General features: G+C 32.4%; 1 protein-coding gene across 1 annotated transcript; it reads right to left on the reverse strand.

Annotated features, from left to right (window-relative positions):
* Positions 1 to 4,982: 4,982 nt before the first annotated feature.
* On the reverse strand, positions 4,983 to 6,368 carry LOC107818353 (uncharacterized). The gene has a single exon (XM_016644361.2). The coding sequence runs from the start codon at positions 6,071 to 6,073 to the stop codon at positions 5,165 to 5,167; it is 909 nt and encodes a 302-aa protein (XP_016499847.1). The 5' UTR covers positions 6,074 to 6,368; the 3' UTR covers positions 4,983 to 5,164.
* Positions 6,369 to 15,461: the final 9,093 nt, after the last annotated feature.

Raw genomic sequence — 15,461 nt, forward strand, 5'->3', positions numbered from 1 at the left:
GTTTGATTATGATATCGATATCGACACGGACCGGCCTCCCCGGGTTCGAAGTTAGTTCGTCCCCCCTTCGGGATCTTACTTCGATACATCACCCTTCGAATCATACCGGACATGCCAAGGCTGAAATCTATTTCGATCGTATACAATAGAGCAATCTACGCTAAATGCCCATGCAACCTAAATTCCTTTTTTATCCATTTTTAAAAAATTACAAAACATACCCACTTCGGTCAAACTTATTACCAGTCCATCAGAACTCTAGTCCTTAAGTCACAAAAGACTCTTAAAGCCAAACTGACAACCTTTCCTAGTTATTCTTTGGTTAATCAACCAAAAACAAAGTAATTTTCTTTAAATTCTAGTTTTTTTTGCAAGATTGTTGGTTCTAGAAATAACTAAATTTTTTTTTTAGTTTCTCTCCCTCTTTCTTTCGGTTTTAGTATTAATTCAGTATTGAATTAGATGCTAATTTATTTAATATTTGAATTAGCTGAACACATAATTCAATTATGGCAATTTTCAAACTAAAAGAAAAAAGAATTTAAACTCCATGTGTATAAATTTAAAATTTCATATATGAATTTTCATGTGTGTTTTGAAGTGTTTTATTGTTGGAATTTAGTGGATATTATTTTATGATGTGTAGATTGTAGTGTTAATGATGATATTTGGAGATTTAACTGTGATAAAAAATTAATCTGCCATTGGAGGACCTTGAAGATTGAAACTCATAAATTGAGTTTGTTCGGTTTGTAGTTATTTTGATCCGATTCTGACTCGGGTATGTTCAAAATATTAATTGGAGGATGTGGCTATATTCTGAGTCAATTTGGTGGAGATTTTAGAGTAGATTTTGTAAATTTGGATTGAAATAACAAAGAAGATAGATTTGTCTTGTATACCAAAATGTTATATTGTATATTGTATTGGTATACAATAATTAATTCAAGAGTATATAATTAATTACAACATTATACTACTAATATTTTTTGAAGGAATGAGCCAATCCTCTATATACCAAAATAACATACTATATACCATTTTGATATATAATATTTAATTCAATAATGTATAATTTATTGCGTAGAACTAGCGAAGAAGAATTTGTATTATATATCAAAATGATATGCTATACCATTTTAGTATACAATTCATTCCAACGATATACTGTTACAGTATACTATTGCAATTTGGTCCTTTTAGAATTTTTTTAAATTTTCATTGAGTTCTTTTTCAAAATTTCAATGGAGTTCTCACATTTTTTCAATTTTTTTCTTAAACCAAAATCTTTTAGTTTAAAATATTTGATTGGAGGTTTGTGGCTAAAGTTTGAGTAAGTTTGGTGGAGATTTTAGAGTAAAGTTTTAAATTTTGGGTTGAAATTGAGTTGAAATAGCAAAGAAGATACATTTGTACCGTATATCAAAATGTTATATTGTATACTGTATTGGTATACAATAATTAATTCAAGAGTATATAATTAATTACAATAGCATACTACTAATAATTTTTGAAGGAATGAACCTATATACCAGAATAACATACTATATATTATTTTAGTATATAATATTTAATTTAATAGTGTATAATTTATTGTGTTTAACTGTCGAAAAAGAATTTGTATTGTATACCAAAATAATATACTATATACCATTTTGGCATATAGTTCATTCCAACAATATAATGTTATACTATTCTATATAATGTAACAATATATCATTATAATTTGGTCCTTTTAGAATTGTTTGTAATTCTCATTGAGTTCTTTTTCAAATTTTTAACGGAGTTTTCATGTTGTTTCATTTTTTTCTTAAACCACAATATTTCGTCTGAAATATTTGATTTGAGGTGGCTAAAGTTTTCAGTTTGATGGAAATTCTGGAGTAAACTTTTGAAATTCAAATTGAAATTGAGTTGAACTAGTGAAGAAGACTAATTTGAACTACTTATATATCAAAATAACATATTATATACCATTTTTGGTATATAATATTTAATTCAATAGTGTATAATTTATTGCATAATATACTATTACAGTATGTGATATAATGTAACAATACAGTTAAATTTGTTTTTTTTTAAAAAAATTCAAAAATAATTCAATGGGTCCTTTTTTAATTTTCTAATAGAGTTCTCGATATCATATAACTTGTCACTATGATATACAACATGTGGGCATCATAATATACCCCAATTGCTACTAATATATTATTTGATATACTATACGCTAAAATAAGTTATTTTCTAATAATTAGTATATAAAAAACAAAAATATATTTAAAAAAAGGAGACAAAAATGTGTACATAATTAGATTATGGAAAATGGAAATAAAAAAATAATTTGAAATAATAATAAATAAAATTAAAAAAGAAAAAAAATGAAAGCAAAAAAGAGAAGAGAAAACAATTATAATGTATAAGTTATTCTAATAATTAAATTAAAAAAACAAAATAAGAAATAAAAGATAAAATATATATTATACTAGTTATATTACAAAAAAATTGAACAAATATTTATTATATCAGTTATCTTTTCTTATTGTATAAACAAAGAAGAAATAAAAAAAACAAAAACAGTAAATAAAATTAGATTATGAAGAGAAAAAAAAGGAGTTAAATAAAATTAGAATATGAACAAGAAATAAAGAAAATAAACAGAAAGAAAAAAAGAAAAAGAAAAGAAAAATAAAGGAGTCAAAATTGAGTGTGAAATTAAATTATGATAAAAATAATAATAATGGGACAAAAAATAAATGAACCAAAAAGGGGGGGGGGGGGAGAAAAAAACGAAAAAAAGAAAAGGAGAAAAAGAGAAAATTACCTACAAAAGTTGTCATGGGTAGAAAGGTAATTAATTTGATTGATAAAAAAGTAAATGTGTAGGCGATATATAGTTTTGTCTTTACGTGTAATTGTGTCGTTCACCCTTTAATATATTAGGGAAACTACACAATACTTCCTCAACCTTTATTATTGGGAAAACTACATAATATAGTTGCTTATATATATATATATATATATATATATATATATATATATATATATATATATATATATATATATATATATATATATATGTGTGTGTGTGTGTGTGTGTGTGTGTGTGTGTGTGTGTGTGTTTATTTTTAATTGACCGGTCAAATGTGTAACTTGTCCGTTATTATTCAAGATCTAGGACTTTTATGATTAAAAGAGAATATACATATTTTGTGGTAAGTTGACCTTTTATTTTCATTTGATACTATATAGTTTATCAATCATGAAAAAAAAGAAGTAAAAAGGCTTGTAAAGGCAAATCGACGAAATGATTATTTAAGGTGGTTTACCTTTCGGTTTGCAAACACGAGATATTATCACGGGCAAGTGTACATGTTTGTTCTTTACTGAAAATGCCAATTCATATCTCTCTTCCTCCTCCCTCGCTCCTTTTGTCATTATGTTTAGTTGGTACCTTTTTCTTTGGTCCAACTTTATATAATCACTACTAAGGAACTTAAAGAAACGACGATTTCAAATTTAATACAGATGAATGCTTACTTAGCTCGTGTACCTACGAGGAATCATATACTTATTTACCTAAACTTTCACTTTATCGATACACGTTTATTTTTCTAAATATAATCAATATCAACGACAACGACAACGAAAACACGTATGTATTCAGCCTTATTCTTATCTTGCGAAGGTAAATAGGTTATTTCTCCAAATATAATCCTCTCTTCATTTTTCTTTACCTTCCGACAAGGGGTGTAGAATAATTGTAATCCTTCCATCTTAATTAGAGGTATCAAATTTGAGCTCTAGAGAGAATTTGTTGGTAAGGAGTATTTTACGCTCTTAGTAGGCCTACTCTCTGCAAATTAATATTAATCGGATCAATTGATTTTGGATACCGGGTAGTTAGAGGAAAAAAAGATATTCCCAATTGGAAGATATTTACCAGTGGGAAAATCTAAAAAGTTAAAAGGAAGCTAGCTCTTCTTGATCTCTGTCTCGGTAAAAAGAACGTGTTATCTTTACAATTTTAAAATTAAGATGTCCTTTTTAGATTTTTTTTATGTATAAAAAATAAATTTCTTATGTCTAAAACTAAATTTCTTATGTGTAAAAAAAATGTATGGTCGTAAAACTAAAAACATGTTTGTAAAGAACCACAAAATCATTTGTTCGGTAAAAGAATAGCGTACAAATATTAATTATTAAAAAAAATCTAAGAAACTGCTTTGTGGTGGGTCAATCAATTTTCAAATGAAAATGATGCATGTGTTAAAGAAATAGTGAAAGATCATTATGATTCAAGAGCATGCATAAAAAGATGAGAAATCATGACTTATCAATGAGATAATTTATAAAGCAGTATGTGAAAAAGAGGGAAAAAAAGGGTTTCAAGACTGCTACATTAACTTTACTCATACTTTCATATTATGTTGCCTTAGGACTGCAGCTCAGTGCACAAGTCATTTTTATGCTCGGTTTCGGAAATGGATGTATTCTAAGAGATGCAATATAGACACTCTATTCTAATAGAAATAATATTAATTGATTCCACGGTTCGAATCATGATGTCCTTTAGACTTGTCAATATCTAAAAGCGTAAATTAAATATTATGTTTTCAAATTTTTTTTTCTTTCTCAGTAGTCATTATCTCCTTGAATGATTACAGGTTGTATTTAGACAGCTTAGGAGACTGAAATTGAATAGAAACAAAACCAACCACCTCACCCCACCCCCACCAAAAATAACCACTTCCCAACTAGTATCAGACACATAGTGGAATCTGGACATCATTTGCAGTGTTGCAGTCTGCAAAGAATGTTTTTCCCCTTAGAAAATTCAGTATGCATTGCACTATACCTACACTTTTGTCATTAAATTCACCTCCAAATTAGTTTATATATGGTCGCCAAATAAAATAAAAATTAGCTCTAAATTTCACGTCAGAACAAAATAAAAAAATACCACCAAGATTGCACTACGACTAGGCTTTAATCATTAACTTCACTTCAAAATCACAAAGTCAGATGATGTAAGCAAACAAGCTCTAAAATCATACACTAATTAAATAAAGAAAATAAGTCATTTCTTTTTAATACAATCAAAATGGAAAGGGGGGATGAAACAAAATTTACTCTTGTAAATGGTTCACCTGTTGGATTGGCAGCTTCAAACTAAAGGGAGTACTTGTGAAGAGCTTGAAGGACAGTGTTGTACATGATGTTGATCGAGTTGTACTTCTTTGTTCTTAGGGAAAATGAGTGTGATAAATGGACCATTTTCCTCATCTTTGGACAACTTTGAACTTGAAGAAACTTCAAGATTTTCAACTTGAAATGACACATTTTCCTCCACAAATCTTCTACAAAATTTGTCTTCAGCATCTCTCAAGAATTTGAATGTTGGAGGAGGTGAATTAGACCTTATAAACTTATTAAACTCAGCATCACTTACTGATTCAAGAAAAGGATTGAATCCATTTTTGTGTATCATAGGACTTAAAGGAGGAGTAAAATAAGTTGGTGAAGTAAGTGGAGTTAAAAAAGGAGTTTCCACATTTAGACATAAATCACTTAAACTCCTAGTTCTTGATCCTTTCCTACTCTTATCACCTTTGGATTTTCCATCTTCAGATTCCAAATCTTCTTTAGTTTCCTCTTTGATAGTAAATAAAAATCTTGGTGGCCCACAAAGTCCTATAAATTCATTTTCCATGTTATCATCTCCAAAGGGTTTGAACCAAAAATCAGTCGCCTCCTCGACCGGTTGACCTCTCCACTGACTATTTGACTCTACATTGGATTGAACTTGGATTGTTGGTTCATGGACTAGTTGTGTATCATTGGCACAAATTTCTTGGGATTTTAAGGCAATATTGGAATTTAAAGAAGTTGAGGGCTTAACACAAAACATACAAAAGAACTCTTTGGCTTTATTGCTACTATAACCATCTTCAAGACTTGTTTTAACAATCCTATTTTTCCACCATAATAAGTAGTAGAGCTCAGCAATAAGAGCTAATAAAAGACAACCAAATACCAAACTTAAAGCAAGTCCTACACTGCTCAAAGATTTCATCTTTACATTTATCTAACCAATAAAAAACTAAATATCCAAACCTTTCACCTTAGAATTGCCTCAGATTCTTGGAACTGAGAGAAGATCTTTGCTTTCAATTGTTTCAAGAAGAGAAGAACTCTGATATTTTCAGCAACTTTTCTTTGAACTTTATCTGAAGTTGAAGCTGTAGAGAAAACATAGAACAAGTTTCAAACCAACCATAAAAAGAAAAGGACTAAAGCAAGAAAAGAGATGCCTTTTTGCTTATAAATCAACTTATTGAATGATGATACTTGTTATAGAGGAAAACAGAACTAGCTTTATTACTAAAATACCCATGGAATCTAAGTAAGCAGATGTGGACACAAATCTGATTTGGGTTTTGTGGGGGTTATTAAACTGGTTTGTATGTGAAGGTAAATTTTTAACTAAAGAACAATACATGTCACTGTTACAATGAGGGCCCCCTCCCCTTTTTTTTAGTGATAGTTTCGTGAAAGAGATTTATATGTTAGCAGAAAATATTGAGATTTTTAAATACATATTTTTTATTAATTGAAAATATATTTTAGTATTGTTAATACATTTAGTTTAAGTCCTATGTTTTAACGAGTCACTAAATTTTGTTAGCTATTTATATGCTATTTGAAAATATAGAGAAATTCTAGTATTTTTTATTTTTATTTTTTTAATATTGGTTTAAGATGTGCTTAAATAAAGTGATATGGTCACTATTGATTTATATAGCCAACCTCAATTTACTTGAAATTCAATCATAGTTGTTATTAAATTATGGTACTGTTTGAACTAGTTTAATTTGCAGATACTTAGACTATTTTATCAAGTACCGATTGTTTCTACCGACATGAGTATTAAGTAACTCTTCTCCTCAAATCTTAAATAGATTAAAAGAGATTACTTAATATTATCAGCTTTTATTAGAATATAAATTTTTATCCCCCATAATTTTTATTTATCCTAATCTCATACCATTGTGAACAATGAGGGTCTTTGCTGATAGTGAGGGGTGGAGATAGCATAGGGAAAAAGTAGGTAAAAACCATTGTCTAGTTTTTATATTATACTTTATAATAATTAGGTCACATATCTCTAGAAATGTTCACATGGGATCGCTTAGAAAGGTACATTTCTTTCATCAATAGTCTCCCTCTTCCCCTTTCTTTTTAGCATTTCTTTACCCTTTCCTTTTCTTATTTTTTCCTTTTCCTTTCTTTATTTTAATTATTTTATTTACATAGTGTTTGGAAAAATAATGGGACTTAAGTTGTAGGTAAGAATACAAGGTTTTTTGACAAATGTTCAACTTGTATTGCATATAATATATACTTGAAAGCTAAAAAATGGATGATAAAGAGTGAAGTGGGGTGCAAGGTTTGCTTTACAAGAATGGACATGTCTGAATATGAGAGGATAGTTTTATTAATTCAAAAAAATTAAATTTTAGCGACGGACAAATATTGTACTATTTCATCACTAGTTAGTTGATGACATCGGTCGCTAAAAATTAAGCACTAATACTAGCTTTTTTTTCTTTTCTTTTTATAACAATATTTTTTTCGTTTCAATTTGTTTGTCACTTTTTTCTATTTTTGTCTATTTCAGTTAGCTTCTTTATATTTATATTTTGCCTTTACTATGGACCCAAATGATAAAGCTACAAAGTATTTTGGCACAAAGGGTATATTTGGTACTTAATGCATATTTATCACTTGCGTCAAAAAATTTCTTTCTAAAATTAATCCTCGTATCTAGTCAAATACTATCAAATAAATTAGACTGTATGTATTATGTCAAATAAATTTCTGTTGTATGTACTATGTAGCCTTTCCAAGTTTATAAATAACCTAAAAAAAATTGGATCCAACCTCAATTCTGTATACAATATACATTTCTTTTGTAACTTATAGTATTTTATTCAAGTTCTCGTATATATCTTACTTACCTTTTGAGTAGAATGATATAGGGAATTTAATGCATTTTAGCATTTATCATAGTTTCTACAAGTTTTAAAAGACTCTACATTAATTTATGGAAAAAATATATAACGTGGTCTACGAGAAGTTGACTCCTTGAATATGTTTATTATAATTAACTAGTCAAAGAAGTAAATCTCGTAGGCTTCTTGATTTCTGTATTAATTTGTGTAACTCCAGTTATCATTTGAGATTACAATGGGTTCGTTTACTATTTTTCTTTTTGTTAATTTTTTTTAAATGTTACTTTTACGTACTGTAAGAAATTTCTTGTATTAACCCTATGTTTCGAATACAAATTAATTCAATGAAACAGTAAAATCAAATAGTGTTAACATGTAGAGTTTCAACAGCTATTGCATTCACGTCTACTACTTTTGGCTTGAAATAAATATATAGATAAATCGGTGATACTTTGCTCCCATAGTAATTTAAAATCTTTGCGGTAGCACCAAGGAGATTCAAAAAGTAAAGTATACATAAAATTCAACATTTTATATATATATAAAAAAAATTGACATTATATATACAATGTAATTCTGAAAGACCCCTTTATTTATTTCTAACTTATTGTTATTGTTGTTGTGAGAACAAACAAGATACTTTTGGTAGGGGCTGTTAATTATTCGAGAAGTTGAACCATTTATAACTCTCATTAAAATGGGGCATATGATCCAGCTGTTTCTTTCTTATTTCTACCTTCTTTTGCTTTCATAAGCATGTCATTTACTCATTTGGCTTATTTACATATTACAATGGAGTTGTCTTGTGAGCATTTCACGTGCACTGAGCTTTCACTACCAACAGTTTTATGCTTCTTTTTAGACTCAGTTTTGGACTATTCAGTACCCTAAAATGGTCATATCTCGATCAGGATAAAAACTACTGTAATTAATATCATGCTCTCGGATTTAAGAGGTGTCTTTTGCTAATATCTCATAGTCTATCTTCTATTTATAATCGCAGGCTTGGCGCAATTGGTAAAATTGCAGCTGTGTGCCCAAGAAGGCACGAGTTCGAGCGTGGAAACAGCCTCTTGCAGAAATTTAGGGTAAGGTTGTCTACAATAATCTCTTGTGATCCGGCCGCACCCCGCGCATAGCGAGAGATTAGTGCCACCGAAATGCCCTTTTTATTTTCTATTTTGCGTCACTAGTTTATGTTTTTCTTAATCGCCACCTCTACCTTTTCTTCGTGTTTATCTTCAGATTGGATTGCCTGACTTCCTTCAAACCTTACTTGAAAGGCTTGCTTTCTTAAAAAGTACGACAGAGCCAGAATTTAAAGTTTATAAGTTTAAGATCCCGGTGAATTCTATTAAATCAATCCTTTGGATTCATAATAGTTTGATTATTTTTAGGATGACTTTTGACCTATTGCAATAGTCCTTTTTCTTATCCGAAATTAGGACCGGCTATGCTCTGTCACAGGCGAGCGCACATTGTACGAAGAGGGGTCTCTAGCATCCGAAAATTTCGGCAAAAACATCATATATATATATATATATATATATATATATATATATATATACTTGCAAATACGAAGAGAGGTCACTCGCACCCCAAAACTTCGACAATTTTTTTATATATACTTGCCAATGCCTGCACGCTAAATCTTGGGTCCTCCTTTGTGCTCTGCGAGCATAAATGAAGTTTAGCTCTTATTTAAAACCTAAATATTGTGCCTTTTTAATCTAAACAATTTAATCAATCTTCCATGTAATTAGGGGACAGCATTATTCTGCAAGTTGCCTTATGGATATGTTCCAAAGTGTTAAACTGATTGAAGTCAATTAAAGGAAAGAGTACACGTGGAAGAATCCAAGGAATTGACAAAGGATAATTGGGAACAAGTGGGCCTCTGTTGCTGTCAGTCATATCGCTGACTTTGGCCCACGTAGGCCCAATTTTTATCAAATGGGAAGTTTGTTGGCAAAAAGTCGGCCTTTAGTGTAGTCAATCTTATTAGGGACAAGTGCACGTATAGCCATTTCTAGGAGGCTATTTAGAGATTAGCTAGTATTTTTTTATCTTGAAATTTTAAATATAAAATTATACATATATTATACATCTACCTGTTATTTTTAGTTTAAGCAATTGGACATGCGGCTATACATGTACTAACTATGGGCTTGTCATTTGGGCCAGGAGTAACCTTGAAAAGGCCCATAGCTTCAAATGACTCCGGAAATACATACTTTAGGAAAAATGATATTGTATAGCTGCTCTTAAAATAATAGTTGAAAAAATATATACATAAGTTATATGCAAAAATTATACAGATTTTATACACTTTTTTTGCTATCGAATGTAAATAGTTTCTGTCGCAGTCTAAAAATGATAATACGCATGCAATTGATTCAGCTTCCGCCAATGAGAAAACAGAGCTCCATTAATTAGTTAATCTCCTACAGTCAATTGCAAATTATTTGTACTGTAAGACCTTTTTTTATGTTACTCCTTAGATCATGCTCCTATTTGGGCTAAACTTCATGTTTAAAAGTAGTTAGACAAATTTTGCCCGGTAGCTAAACAGGAGTTAATCTAGCCACAACTAGTTTGTCTTAACTCTTCTGTTTTTTCAGTATTTCTTTGAACATATTCAAATAAATTTTATAAATTTGCTATAAAAGAATTACGGGAGAACTCTTAAACTATAGGGAAACTTACACAAATGTCCCAAATAAGTCTCAACTTACCAACCTCTAGTCATTAGTCATAGACTTACCAAAACTAGCCAAGCACATATAAAAATTGAAAAACCAAATAAATAAGGTTCTTTCTCTCAAAGAATCATATGCAAAAATCTCCTTCCATATTTTTAAATGTGATTAGTAACATTAGATGCAAGACGAAAAGGAAATTCCATGGATGAGGTAGCAAATAAGGTGATGAAATACAAAAAAAATATAATATTCCAAAAATCTAAGCAAAAAAGGAACTTTTTCAATGGGTATAGTTGAAATTCATTGAAAACATATAGATAAGTCAATATACAAAATTTGAGGAAGATTGGAGGTGATTTGGACTGGTTTTGTATCAAAATTAGTAATTAAATCGAGTTCAAAAAATGCTTCTACGACACATGTATCGAACATGTATCACGCATGTATCTCACATACAGTTATGCATGTGACACACAATTGATACAAATATGATACATATGTGATACACAAATGATACACGGTGTGATACACATATCATTTTTTTCATGTTCAGTTTTTACTTCGAATTTTCAATTCAAACCACCTCAAAACTTCACCAAATCATCCCAAAACTGAGATTCAAGCTCTTTAAAATGTACTCAATCTATTCTAATAACACTCACTCAAAAGAAAACAAAACTTTGACCTTTTTTTGCTAGCTAATTGGTTAATATTAGTAATATTTGACTAATATTAGTAATATTTTATGAATTGGCCAATTTTGGTAATGAGCTACTTGTAAATAGACATAACTGGTAGTTTTCCTAAACTATAATCTAATTAGAGAAAGCAAAAGCCCATATGATTGTGCGAGTTTTTTAGGGGGGAAATTAGAAATAGCCAGATTTATAAGTGATAAAATAGTCATAGTTTCAAAAGTTATCGAAATTTAGCCACTTTTTATGTAAAGATAAAATCTAAACAAAAACTCCCTTAAAATCTGAAAAAATTCTATCATAATATGTTGGAGTTCGAATTTTTATATATGAAATTCCAGCATAATGTGCTAGGGTTCCAATATAATATGCTAGAAGTTTAAACGATAGAGTTCCATAATCCAGCATATTATGCTGGAACTTTCTGTGTTTCAGCAAAACAATGGCTATTTTTCAATGACTTTGCAAATGCTGGCTATTTTTCGATTATCAGTCCGAAAACTGGCTAGCTCGTACTATTACATTTTTTAGTAAGATCAGAGTAAAGAAGAAAGAGGAAAACCTAAACTAATTACTAATCAATTATAAAATATCTTAATAAAAAGGTTATATATAGACTATAATTATTCCTCTAGCAAGAAAAGAGTTAATATTTTAAAAAATGAAAACTGTAAGATATATTCAGAGTTCAATTGTAAGTCAGGGTATTTCCAACCATGCATTCAGATATGGTGATAGCTAAAACATTCTGTCAATAGTCCTTCCACTTGAGATGATTAATGAGTAAATAATTTTTCATCTTCTAAATCTCTGCCAAAGACAAGTTTCCATTTTTTTTTATTCTGGACCATACAAACTACAAAATACAGATCAAAGAAAGAAAAAGAAGGGAAAATACAACTGTTTTTAAAGAAAAAAAAATATTAGTTGTAACAAATATGTTTATTTATCGAATTTGTGATAATTGCTTATATTTTTTGAATTCGTCAACCTTATCTTATCTCCTATAAATAAGAGTAAAAGGGAAAATGATTTGCTTGAACAAAGTTGGGAGTTGGAGCAATGGGATTCTAGCAAACAAAGCTAGTAACAATATTCCCTCAAAAAACACTCTTGAATAGCTGTAGCTATGGGGTTTTTCTGGCTTGAACGGGAAAAAATTCATGAATTTTTTATTTATTTATTTAGAAAACGAACTTATTGGTTCAACAAAAGGTCTTGGCCAAAACCAATCTTCTAGGAGAGAGGGGGCCTAGCTCAACTTTTTTTCTTTGAAATTATGGAGGGTGGATGTGCGCCCGGCTCAAGTATATCCGGGGCCTAAAACCAAAGTTTAATAACAACAAACAACAATAACAACAACCCAGTAAAATCTCACTAATGGGGTCTGGGGAGGGTAGTGTGTACGCAGACCTTACCCGTATCCCGAAGGAGTAGAGAGGCTGTTTTCGAAAGACTCTCGGCTAAAAAAAAAAGAAGACAAAAAGACAAAAAGGGAGACAATATTAGTATCACAACAACAATCATAGGATAAATAGGAACACCATGAAATCCAGAAGAAAGATGCAAAGCAAATGAAGACAATATTAGTAAATATTAGTATCACCACAACAGTCATAAGAAAAATAGGAACACCATAAAATCTAGAAGAAAGGTGCAAAGCAAAAGCGATAGCTAGTAAATAGGACATGCACTGAAAAGCGAAATAGTAAGCCACAACATTCCCACTAGCTATCTTAGACAAAAACCCAATATGGCTAGTCCTACCATGGTACGAAGTAAGACACGACTCAACTACCTCTTAACCTACAACCCTAATACTCGACCTCCACATCTTCCTATCAAGTGTCATGTCCTCAAAAATCTGGAGCCTCGCCATATCCTGCCTGATCACCTCTCCCCAATATTTCTTAGGCTGCCTTCTACCTCTTCTCGTGCCCTCCGCAACCAGCTGCTCACACCTCCGTACCGAAGCATCTGGGTTTCTCCTCTGAACATGTCCGAACCATCTAAGCCTCGCTTCCCGCATCTTGTCATCAATGGGAGCCACATGCACCTTCTCCCGAATATCATCATTCCTAATCTTACCTATCCTAGTATGCCCGCACATCCATCGCAACATCCTCATTTCTGCTACTTTCATCTTCTGGATATGTGAATTCTTAACGGGCCAACACTCAGCCCCATACATCATGGCTAGTCTAACCACCGCTTTATAAAACTTACCTTTGAGTATCGGTGGCACTCTCTTGTCACACAGGACTCCAGATGCTAACCTCCACATCATCCATCCTATCCCAATACGGTGTATGACATCCTCGTCGATCTCCCCTCCCCCCTGGATAACCGAATCAAGGTACTTGAAGCTGCCTATACTCGGGATGACCTGCGAATCAAGCCTCACATCCACGGTCACTTTCCCTGGCTCAGCGCTGAACTTACACTCCAGGTATTCCGTCTTCGTCCTGCTCAGCTTAAAACCCTTAGACTCAAGAGCCTATCTCCAAACCTCCAGCCTCTCGTTAACATCGGCTCGCGACTCATCAATCAGAACTATGTCATTGGCGAATAACATGCAACATGGCACATCCCCTTGAATATGGTGTGTTCATGCGTCCATCACCAGGGCGAATAAGAACGGACTGAGTGCAGAACCTTGGTGTAACCCCATTACAACCAAAAAATGCTCAGAGTCGCCTCCTACTGTCCTAACCCGAATCTTAGCCCCATCATACATGTCCTTAATCGCCATAATGTAGGGAACCGACACACCTTTTGCCTCCAGGCATCTCCAGAGAATTTCTCTAGGAACCTTGTCATACGCTTTCTCTAGGTCAATAAACACCATGTGCAGATCCTTCTTCCTCTATAGTTCCACCAACCTTCTAACAAGGTGTATAGCTTCTGTAGTCGAACGACCCGGCATGAACCCGAACCAGTTATCAGATACAAACACTGTCATCCTCACCCTCGCTTCAACCACCCTTTCCCACACTTTTATGGTATGACTCAGTAATTTGATACCCCTATAATTGTTAGAACTCTGGATATCACCTTTGTTCTTATACAATGGAACCACCATACTCCACCTCCACTCATCCGGCATCCTCTTTCCTTTAAAAATAATATTAAATAACCTAGTCAACCACTCCAAACCTACTCTCCCCACACACTTCCAAAATTCTACCGGAATTTCGTCTGGCCCGGTCGCTCTGCCCCTACTCATCTTACGCATAGCTCCACGACCTCCTCAACCTCGATACGCCTGCAGTACCCAAAGTCATGATGACTCTCGGAATGCTTCAATTCGCCTAGCACAATATCTCGATCCCCTTCTTCATTCAGAAGTTTATGAAAGTAAGTCTGACATCTCCTCTTAATCTGGACATCTTCCATCAATACTCTACCATCTTCGTCCTTGATGCATCTCACTTGGTCCAAATCCCGAGCCTTCCTCTCTCTCTCAACTTGGCCAGCCGGAATAACTTCTTCTCCCCACCTTTTCCCCCCAATTCCTCGTACATACGACCATAAGCCGCAGTCTTATCCTCTATGACCGCCAGCTTAGCCTCCTTCCTAGCTGCCTTATACCTCTCCATGCACACTCGCCTCTCCTCCTCACCTATGCTCCCCACTAACTTCAGGTACGCCGCCTTCTTTGCTTCCACTTTACCTTGGACCACTTCATTCCACCACCAGTCTCCTTTGTGCCCACCAGAAACGCCCGTTGAGACCCCTAACACCTCTCTCGCAGCCTCCCTAATACAGTCTGTTGTCGCTTACCACATAGTGCTCGCGTCACCACTTCTCCTCCAAGCTCCCATAGCCGACAACCGCCCCTCCAACGCTTGGGCTTTATCCTTAGTTAAGGCTCCCCACCTGATTCTCGGTCTTCCTCGAGTAAACCTTTTCCTCCTCTTTAAAACCAAAGTTTAATATGAGGCCTAAATTTTTAAAAGAAAGTTATACGATATATTTTTATTTAAAGTTTATTTTTCTAGCTTTTTGAGATACGAAGGTGTTAATAATATTTTTTTATAATCAATTTTCCG

The sequence above is a fragment of the Nicotiana tabacum genome, chromosome 13, assembly GCF_000715075.1.
Source record: "Nicotiana tabacum cultivar K326 chromosome 13, ASM71507v2, whole genome shotgun sequence".
Classification (NCBI taxonomy): Eukaryota; Viridiplantae; Streptophyta; class Magnoliopsida; order Solanales; family Solanaceae; genus Nicotiana; species Nicotiana tabacum.

What these genes read in the sequence shown, in the direction of transcription:
- LOC107818353 (XM_016644361.2), bottom strand. Translation starts at nt 6,073, where the DNA reads ATGAAATCTTTGAGCAGTGTAGGACTTGCTTTAAGTTTGGTATTTGGT.